General features: G+C 37.6%; 1 protein-coding gene across 1 annotated transcript; it reads right to left on the bottom strand.

Annotated features, from left to right (window-relative positions):
* Window positions 1–6,660: 6,660 nt before the first annotated feature.
* Window positions 6,661–8,174, bottom strand: S1PR3 (sphingosine-1-phosphate receptor 3). The gene has a single exon (XM_075852574.1). It carries the CDS (start codon window positions 8,024–8,026, stop codon window positions 6,896–6,898), a length of 1,131 nt encoding a protein of 376 aa, XP_075708689.1. The 5' UTR covers window positions 8,027–8,174; the 3' UTR covers window positions 6,661–6,895.
* Between the last annotated feature and the right edge of the window lie 3,383 nt (window positions 8,175–11,557).

Genomic DNA, 11,557 nt, shown 5'->3' with positions numbered 1-11,557 from the left:
TCTATCTATCTATCTATCTATCTATCTATCTATCTATCTATCTATCTATCTATCTATCTATCTATCTATCTATCTATCTATCTATCTATCTATCTATCTATCTATCTATCTCATATATATTGATATATACAGGGTGGGCCATTTATATGGATACACCTAAATAAAATGGGAATGGTTGGTGATATTAACTTCCTGTTTGTGGCACATTAGTATATGGGAGGGGGGAAACTTTTCAAGCTGGGTGTTGACCATGGCGGCCATTTTGAAGTTGGCCATTTTGTATCCAACTTTAGTTTTTTCAATGGGAAGAGGGTCATGTGACACATCAAATTTATTGAGAATTTCACAAGAAAAACAATGGTCTGCTTGGTTTTAACGTTACTTTATTCTTTCATGAGTTATTTACAAGTTTCTGACCACTTATAAAATGTGTTCAAAGTGCTGCCCATTGTGTTGGATTGTCAATGCAACCCTCTTCTCCCACTCTTCACACACTGATAGCAACACCGCAGAAGAAATGCCTCCTGATCTGACCCCCTTAGACTTTTATCTTTGGGGTCATCTGAAGGCAATTGTCTATGCTGTGAAGATACGAGATGTGCAGCAACTGAAACTACGGATACTGGAAGCCTGTGCTAGCATTTCTTCTGCGGTGTTGCTATCAGTGTGTGAAGAGTGGGAGAAGAGGGTTGCATTGACAATCCAACACAATGGGCAGCACTTTGAACACATTTTATAAGTGGTCAGAAACTTGTAAATAACTCATGAAAGAATAAAGTAACGTTAAAACCAAGCACACCATTGTTTTTCTTGTGAAATTCTCGATAAGTTTGATGTGTCACATGACCCTCTTCCCATTGAAAAAACTAAAGTTGGATACAAAATGTCCGACTTCAAAATGGCCACCATGGTCAACACCCAGCTTGAAAAGTTTCCCCCCTCCCATATACTAATGGGCCACAAACAGGAAGTTAATATCACCAACCATTCCCATTTTATTTAGGTGTATCCATATAAATGGCCCACCCTGTAGTATAGTTCTAGGCTGGGGCTACACGACGGCCACAACACAAGTCCCATAGCCAAAAATCGCTTTGTCCAGTGGCCTACATCGCATGTAAAATGACTGCGACCTCATTCACTGTCATTACATGCCATGTAGGCTATGGAACATAGTAATCTTTGGCCGTGCTACCTCTGTTGCAGCCAAAGTCGACGTGTAGCCCCAGCCTAAAACTATACTATATATCAATATATAGGAGATAGATAGATAGATAGATAGATAGATAGATAGATGGGGCCTCTAGTTGGGCGGGCCCCTTTTTTAGATGCATGTGGCCGAGCCCCTGACGGCAGTACCACTAGTACTGCCCTGATGGTGGCCCTGAGTAAAACAATCTATTTAAAAAACAACTCAGCCTTTTAAGTAAATTGTTTCCATATGTGAACTGGTGTCCAAGGGGTACGTATCCCAGATACCTCCAAAGTAGGGGTTTTCTTCAAATTTATTGCAGCTCTAACAGTTAAACAGCCAAATAATGTGACTATAATAACATTAGAGACAAAAATACTTTTCATACATGTTTATTTAGTCTACAAAAATACATTTTTGCATAATGTGGAGTCAAGAGACATACTTCAATATTAACAGTGTCATAAACGAACATTAATCCATGTCTGGAAGGCAAAAGAGGTGTATAAAATCTATTTACAGTACTTAAATATTTGAAGAGTTTTGTATATATGTATATATATACATACATACATACATACATACATACATGCATAGTGGTTCATATCATGCAAATGTCTAAGGTGCATATGTATAAATGAATATGAACCCACCACATCTTTTCTAAACATAACAGATAGTGAAGAAGACATACTATATATAATAAAAATCTGTTTACTACAGACAAACTTAAGTATAAAAATAAAATTAATTTTGATTTGAGATTTTGATAATAAATATACCACAGCTACATAAGAATAGATCAAATTACTACCTGGTAGTATAAATATTGTTTCTACATACAATATAATGAACATAACCTCATGCTATTTTATCAACAACTGTATTACTTAACATACATGCGAAGCTAATCTTATGTTGTCCAGGGTATTGTTCGTCTTCAACCACATTTTAGTTTTAGTTCTGACAATAGTGTTATAAAAAGCAATTTTATATATATATATATATATATATATATATATATATATATATATATATATATATATATATATATCTCCTGTTATGTGTTAATAGGGTTGTATCAACAGGATAACCTCTTTCTATATGCCCTATCAGAGCATATAGACTTTATAGAGTGGGGTCCCCACTCAAGACACCCCTTTTTGTATACTAATAATAGTGTGGTAGGGGAAAGCTACTTCTATACCATGAATGCAAAAAGGCCTTATGATGTCACAGTAGAATTCAGTTTCACATTGGAGCATTACAACCCAATGTAGCCAATAGAAATGTGATATCACATGCAGAACGACTCAAAGCAATAGTGAGTTATCAAAATTGCTGCCTCAGTTAGGATTTTGGTGGACTCCCCTAAACCACTTTTAATGAGTAAGTCCATTATATTCATCCTGAGTATATACAAATGCCACATAGCCCTTTTCACTGATCATTTCTGCAGAACTCAGAATATATTTATAACAATTATCAAAAGCTTTAAATGGACACTAACTTTTCAAACAACTTATGCTAATTTAATAGCATACCTGCTATATATCAACATTGTATTTTACTTACTGTTAAAATTTTGTTGTTTTATCCACGCAAATTCTTTGTGAAGTCACTGCCCCTAGATGTCTCCGTTCCTGTAATCCACCCCCTGATGTCAAGCAAAGTTCGTAACTGGTAACAGAGCAGAATTGACAGGCTGCAGAAGGTGTGCGGGGTGTCTCTTCACTGCATGCCTATAGAAGTCTATGGAGAGTGGAGGGGGAGCAGAGAGACAAAGACACAGAGGTGCTGCCCATAAAAATTGATGGAGAGGGGAGGAGGGAGTAGGAAGAGGGAGCAGCGACAGAGTGAGTGAGACAAAGATACGCTTAAGATTTCAGTGCTGGATTCTCAGCTACACTGCTCAGTGCAGCTGTATAATCTCTTCCATGCTGCAGCTTCTATATATATGTGATAGATAAAGATAGGAGAGCGGAACTATTATATTCTATGTGTTCAATGTATAGAAGACATTATAGCAGTTAGACTCCACCCACTAGCTCATAGACAACTGAGAATTAGAGATAGAGCCTGAATAGGGGAAAACTGCTAGGAAAAAGAATTCACTTGTCATATAGTAGCCAGAAATTGTGTTATTCCTCATGTACACACATATGAGAGCTTATTCTGAAAAGTCACCTAGAAAGTTAGGTGCGCTTTAAAGGAAAGCTGTTGCAGCCCATTCAAATGTTATTTCTTATCAGAAATTGGAAGACAAAAGAACATTTCTTGGATGTAATAGACAACACCTAGTTACTTATAAAGAAATCCTTCTAAATGTTGCCTAAGTTATTAAGTAACAAAAATATATTTTCCACCCTAATGCTTAATACTGGTCTGCAATTCCATATTGTATTACACATCTGTGCTAAAAACAAGATATCAGACCTGCTGGAACATTGGATGCCCATTTAAAGGAATTTCACTGTATTTGTTACTATTGTCCTTATGTTATATACTACTTACTCCTTTTGAAATGGAAGTACCTGATACACTTCCTCCCCCATTTGAGTGGGTTTAGCATAAAGAAGGATAGAAGTGAATTTTGGGAACTTAATCATAATTATAATTGATTTTATTTTATCTAAGCTATCCCACAAATATGATCATGACTTACATTATACGGAACAGGTTTTTGTAATCCATTTACAATGATACGTGCCATCCAACAATATTCTATTTTTAAATATAATGCATTGACTGAACAGTATAATTATGCCACTTATAGTTATAACCAGGCTTTAATAGCAGCGGCTTCAAGTTCCACACTAATGTTTTCTTTATAAAATATTAATACTCTGTATAAGTATGTAAAATTACAATACTGATAGGAATAATTGTTTTGCATATAATGCTAGATATTGCAAGTATTGCTTGCTGTGATCTGTATTTCTAACAAATTGTAGAAAATATCCAATAGAGCCAGAAGTTGTTTTCCCTGTCAGTTACAAATCTGATGTGACATCTACAAAACAAATTGTTATTGTCTGTCAGAGAACAGAAGAAAAGCAAGATAAATCAATAAAGCTACCATGGGAGAAATTGAACGCTTGGAAACAATCAGACTTATAGCAGCCGAGAAAACGTGCAATTCCAAATGATGCACATGTCATACTAATCATCCTGTTAAAAATACTGTAAAAGCTACTAATACTCCTTTTAGTAAAGAATAGATATAGCCTGGGGCATTGCTGAAGGCCCCTGGGGCATGTTGGGACACTGGTTGAACAAGGTCGGGCTGTGGTTCTAGGGCCAGGCTGATAGCGGCTTGCTGTTGGACCCAATTGTCAAGTATGGTGCGCTTGACCCTCAACTTTGTATTAAAAATGTAAGTCCTCTCAAGAAAGTCAAGCAGTGGAACTATGATTTAGTTTATACTTTAAGGGTATGTTCACACGTACAAAAACAAGCGGCTGAAAATTACGGCGCTGTTTTCAAGGGAAAACAGCCTCTGATTTCAAGGTGTTTTTTGAAGCTGAAAATGAGGCATTTTTTTAGGCGGTATTTGAGACGTATTTCATAGTGTCAATGGAAAATCAGCTCCAAAAACGCCTCAAGAAGTGACATGCTACTTCTTTTTACGAGGCTTCTTTTTATAAGGCATTTTTTAAATTCAGCAGCGTAAAAATACGCCTCATGTGAACAACACAGTGTATTTCCCATTGAAATCAATGGGAAGCTGTTTGTAGTAGGGTTTTTTCAGACGTATTTCAAGGCGTTTACGCTCAGAAAAATCTACGTGTGAACATACCCTAAGGGTATGTTCACACGAGGGCGTCCGTAACGGCTGAAATTACGGGGATGTTTCAACCTGAAAACATCCCCGTAATTTCAGCCGTAACGGCAAGTGCAGGCGCTTGAACGCCGCGTCAATTACGGCCGTAATTAGCGCTGCTATTCATTGGAGTCAATGAATAACGGCTCCAATTACGGCCAAAGAAGTGACAGGTCACTTCTTTGACGCGGGCGTCTATTTACGCGCCGTCATTTGACAGCGGCGCGTAAATATACGCCTCGTGTGAACAGACAAACGTCTGCCCATTGCTTTCAATGGGCAGATGTTTGTCAGCGCTATTGAGGCGCTAATTTCGGGCGTAATTCGGGGCAATAACGCCCGATTTACGTCCGTAAATAGGCCGTGTGAACATACCCTAAAAGAAAAAAATAGGTTAAGGTTTTGTTCACATCACATTCATAGCCCTATATTAAAGGTATACATCATATACCTCTGACACAAAGCTGCAACCTATGCATAGGCACATAGTGGCATACATTGCTAATAGTATCCCGCAGTAAAAATAAAAAATACTGTTTTTTTTTTACTTTAGCCATATTAAAATCCTAAATGGAGGAGACATAAGAAATCATGACCTTGCAAACATTTGCAGAAAAATATTTCGGTGTGAAATTTGACAAATTGATATTTAAAGAGTTATTTCCACCTTAGACCCATAACTCTGTAGAAATCAATGGAGAGAGCTGTGCCCATGTTCGGCCACTTCTCCATTCATTCTCCGCATGGCTATGGCATTGTTTGGGGGTTAGAATATGTCTACAATATTAGGAATGTCGATGTCATATTGCAGCCACTACATATGATCATAACTCAGGGCTCCTATGGTAAGCCACACAGCTGAGGGTTGCCAGCCACATGTGGCTCCTGAGCCACTAGGGGGAAAAAAAACAAGGTATGCCAGCGCATACCATCCTGGTATCTTTTGGCATACACTGTAGAATTGGGACCTATGAATACGTTTGGCGTATTCGTCTGCATGTTTTCCGGTGCATAAGCTGAAAGTAGAACATGTACACAGCCTAATTGTTAAGTCCCGAGAGAACAGGGACATGCACTCACTAGTATTAACATTATTTTCATTAGAATTGGATGAGCACAGGTAAGACACACAATACTACACAAAAAAGACATTTCTTTGGAGTAGATCTGGTGTAGAAAATGACAATCACACGTGTGCCAAGTTTAGCCAATGTTTTGTCACAATTTTTTTGCATGTTCTCCTCATGTCTGTCAGTTTTCCATTTGGGGACGATGACCAAGCATGTACCACATTTATACATTTTCGACTTCAGCCAACTCCAGGTCATAAAGGAATTTGATGTCAATGTTTCTAAATGGTAAAATTCTGCAGTTAAGCATTGAAATGTGACTTTATTTACTTTGCAGCATTCATTTTGTACTTCTGGTTATTCCCAAATTTGTGCTATTATTGGGAATCTGACGCGTGTCAGGAATAAAATTGCACCATTTTTGCTAATGAAAATGTTACAAAATGACAGACTATATATATGCATATATATATATATATATATATATATATATGTGTGTGAGCATTACACAATGTTTATCTAAAGGCACATATATAACTAGAATAACATATTATTGTTATTATAATGTACAGATTTATAAGTCCTATTGGTACAGTCAAGTGACAAGAAATTCTGCAGGGCAAAATATAAAAAGTAACTGTGTGGAGCATGCACTTTATTTCCTGAGTGCAGACACTTGATGAGAATGTTCTTGTATAATCCACTGAATTGTCATGATTTAAGTGCAGAAACAACTGTTGAAAATATACAGTTTCCATTTTCCAAAGCTCCTTAGTGCAGAGCTGGTAATGACCGGTATATAGACGACAGTCATTTGATGATATTCCCATTTTGAAATGAAGATTCACTTTTCTCGTCTTTACTTTGAAAATGAGATTGTATAAATCCTTTGGGTTTTGGAGAATTGCTGCTGCTGCTGGATTTGCTCTTGCTCTGATCTGGCGTTGGCTGAATTGGTAAAGACCTCGAGGCACTGGATTTGGCCAAACAAGCACAGACAAGACGGAAGAAAGCCCGTCGCATCTCTTTGCTGGCCAGGGTATAGATGAGAGGATTCAATGCTGAATTCAGTACGGCCAGAGCGATAAACCATTGTGCTTTATACAAGATCAGACACTCACCGGCTTTACAGGCAACATCGATCAAGAGAAGAATAAACAAAGGAGACCAGCAGGCGATGAATACACCTACGACAATAACAACAGTCCTGAGCAAGGCCATTGATCTCTCTGAATTGCTGTGATTTTTGACTCTTCTGCTGCTGGACTTTACTAAGACATAGATCCGTGCGTACAGGATGACTATTGCAATCAATATGACTATGAAAATACTGATACAAAAGCCAACATACTTTTTAGAGTACAATGGTAACACTGCAGAGCAGTCATCCAAGTTGTTATGACAGTTCCAGCCAAGGATTGGTAAGGCACCTAATGTAAAGGAAATAAGCCAGCAGGTCCCAATGAGGAGAAATACACGGTATTTCTTATTGGCATCATAAGGCCTCATTTTTATCATTGTCAAGTGCCTTTCAATAGCAATGGCCAACAAACTGAATGTCGAGGCACCAAGGGCTACAAACATACTGCCTTCCCGGACGAACCATGCTGTCAGTGAGATATTACAGGTGTTAGCTCCAGACATAAGGATGTTTACTATGTATGCAATACCAGCTAATAAGTCACAAAGTGCTAAGTTGCCAATGAAAAAGTACATTCTGTTGTGGAATCTGTTATTTTTCCATATAGCTATTAGTACCATGAGGTTTTCCAGCACTATAAAGCTGCATATGATGAGAAATAACAAACTGGTTTTGTCCATCTGATCCCCATTGTTTTTTAGAGACCTTCCTGTGTAGTTGTAGTGAAGTTTGATAGTAATGTCACATTTCTGATTTTCTTGGACAATCAGATTAGTAGAAGTTAAGTAATCAGCACCCATGGTGGTTTAGAATGGAGAAGAGACTGCCACCTTCAATGCTGTAGTTCAAACACAATCCACAAGAGGGCACTGGAGCCACATCTTCTGTAACATCTCTTTGGGATGAAATGTAGGGAGTGAGCGGTGCATCCTGCAGTTCAGAGGGACCTAAAACTCCTGCAAAATAAAAGATAAAATATATGAGTTGTATAATTCATTTTCAAACTAAAAATCTAATTCTAAACTTCTTTCGATAATTTCCAGTCTGTCAGTCATGCATGAACTCGTAATACAATCTATAAAAACATTTTTATTGCTGTAAAATATAGAGAAGTATATATGTTGTATTTGGCCTTTACCAGACTTATGTTATTTTGCGCTGCTTTGTCTGGGAATTACATTTCAGTTTCATAATTTATTTTAGCATATGTTATGACAGGGATGTGACGATCGTTTGTCGTACACTAATTTTCTTTTTGTCATGTTATAAACATTGTCATTCATGTTTGTGGGGAAACATTATTTTTAGGTTTCAAAAGTAGATCTCACAATTGCTTATCAACTTGTGTGGTCTTATTTTATCAAGTACAGATGTAGCAGTTTTGAATTAGTAATTTGTCTATACAGCTCCTAGTGGTTTGCCATAGTTCTAAATTAGTTAAGAAAATACATATTTAACTCTGCTACATCTGTATGTCCAGTTTATTTATTTTTATTCTCCAGTATTCTTTTTTTCAGTATTATTTTTAACCAATGTCTTAGAAAATAATAAAGAAATAAAAAGGGGTATGTAATTTCCAGATCATCCAACTGATATTCACTTAGCCATAGGGTACTTTTGGGGTTGGATTCATACAGAATCTACAGAAAAAACCTTTGTATGCTTCAATATGAAATTTGAGAGACAGTTGGTACCTATAGACTTCTATAGGTGCCGTTTTACGGCTCCATACAACTCGGAGCTTGTACATAGTCATAATACATGAGCATGAGGCCGTAAATTAGGAAAAAAAATATCTATATTCTCTCGCCATGACCCACTTCATTGAAGCACAGTTTTGATTTTCAGCTGTCCTACCTACCGCTGAAATCCCTCAACTGCTTCGACCACCTGGATTTTCGTCTCTAAATGCTCCATATTCTAGACTAATGTGTTATTCTGGACTTTTTCTGAACACATTCAGGCAATTAGGTTCTGGACCAAGGATATTAATGTGTACATTAGGAGAAACGAGATCATTATGACTTGGGAGTATTCCAGGGTTTTCTTCAAACCTAAGACGCGACTGAGATGGAAATGTGTTCGATGCTTTTTCGTCTTCTAATGGTAATTGTGTACATTGAACACCTCATTATAGGCTGTTTAGTGCGGTAAATGACTGTTCTGGGAATAAACTTAAGTGAAACTATCAGCCCGATGCTGGACATAACTTATGATGTGTCAGGTACATAGCAGTGTTCCTGATGTGAATCAAGGTAAGCACCTTTCCATAGGCAGCCATTTGTATAAGGAAGTTACAGACATGATTTATCTTTTATTTCAATTTAGGAATAAAATATGCTTAGGTTGAATCAAGTACAAAAATGGCTCAGTTGATTCTTATATGGCTTTACCTATAACTCCACACAATTATTTATGTAAGATTCAGATATTTCAAAAAGAAAAAAACAACATGTATAAAAAACTAAATGAATGTGCACGGTAGGTGCAAATCTGCTCCAACTGTAATTCAAATGCAAACAGTACTGCATATTTGTTGTACTGAATAATCTGTAATAGAGCCCCCATCTACCATGTGCCATGTGTAGTAGCGGTGTCTTGTTATGTGGCAGAGGCCCCCTTTAAGCTCTGTCAGTACCAGGACCAGCTTGTGATCTCCTGCACCTCCTATAGTTACATCCCTGCAGAGAGCTTCCCAAGATCTTAGTCAGAACAAGGTATTTATTAGGAACTTGCAGCCCTCACCACTTGACTGAAAGGCAAATTTTTCTTCTCTGTCATACCCGATAATTCGTGATCTGAGAGCGGGTCATGACATACCCGATAATTCGTGATCTGAGAGCGGGTCATGACATACCCAATAATTTGTGATCTGAGAGCAGGTCAAATGCCTCATATGCAGATATTGGTTTTAATCAGCTTTTCAACAGGTACCTAAATAGAGCTGTATTTATGCTATACCTGCCATTTGTATATGTACATTTGTATTTCCAAAGTCATTGTTTACATCAGCAAATCATTGCCACTTGAAAGATTTGCCTATTTTCAAAACAAGTGGCCATTATAAGTGAAAGGGGCAACGTGCCAAACATTTACAAAGAGCAGTATCTTTGAAATGAGCGGGTGTGTTCTCTGCTCGCATGTGAACAGCATGGAAAAGAATAGATTTAGTTACAGTTACCCAGCAGTACTATTAGTGTAATAGGTGACATGCTGAACGTAATAGCCCAGAGACATGAATAAAACTGACCGTGATTGCCATTACATTGGAGCTCTTTTTAGAATTGTAGTACTTTGTGACCTCCACAAAGATTATCCACACTTCATTTAACACAATGTGATAATGTAATGGCTGTTATCTCTAACCACCTATGTGTGCGCAAAGAAACATCAATCATTACATTGCATTGATCAAGGGGACTATGTGTTATTTGTGTATATTTGTTTCTTTAATATCCGTTTTGTTTTCGTTCCGTTAGTATCTAATGAAAATATGTATTAGAAAATACAGCACGCACATGGACGGACGGACACACACGCACGAGCGTTTGCTTGTTCATCGGCTGATCACTGCCGTGTTTACGCAGGGCGATCATCGGGAATGAGCGTTCATATGATTGCTCATTTGCCCGAACATTGGCCGGTGTAAAAGGGCCCTTAGCTAGGTCTTGTACATATATCAGCAGAAGGAACCTATTAAATGTTCTCTTCCAAGTGTAGTCAATGATGATATAAATGTCCAAATAGGAACCAGATGAGTCATTTTTAGCTATCTGTTATCTGTTACACTTCATATATATTTATTTTTAGTGGCATGTTCAGGGCAACCATTAAAACAACTATTTCATTTTAATGCTGTCATTATGGTCATACTTAAAACCCGTCCTGGGTTTTTAAGGACAAGTTCAAGAAACATCTTACTGATTAAAGACTGTTTCCTGTAAAATGTACATATGACCGACACATTGTATGTGAATAGAACGGAGTGATTTCCTAAAACAAAAACCAAATGTGCTGTTTTCTGTTCACTTTCCGTGTTCAGACAAGCGGGACTGCCTTAATGGGCCCTGGAGATAATATGTTTATTGATAGAGAACCCTAACATGACCTCCAGATTCCTATAGCTTTGAGACTTTTCTCATGGAACCTATCCTATTTCATCTCACATTCCCCTGGTGACTTTGCTGTAACTACTTCCTCTAGAGCAAATTCCATTCTCACCACCTTTTAGGCCTGGATCACACACACAGTTTTGATGCAGTTTTTGTGGAATTGTTTTTAGGGCACGTTCAGACGTGGTGGAATTTTTCCGCTGCACATGTTGGTGCAGA

Source organism: Rhinoderma darwinii, chromosome 1 (genome assembly GCF_050947455.1).
Source record: "Rhinoderma darwinii isolate aRhiDar2 chromosome 1, aRhiDar2.hap1, whole genome shotgun sequence".
NCBI lineage: Eukaryota > Metazoa > Chordata > Amphibia > Anura > Rhinodermatidae > Rhinoderma > Rhinoderma darwinii.
Note: the sequence above shows the minus strand (reverse complement) of the source record. Positions and strands in the feature narration are given on the sequence as shown.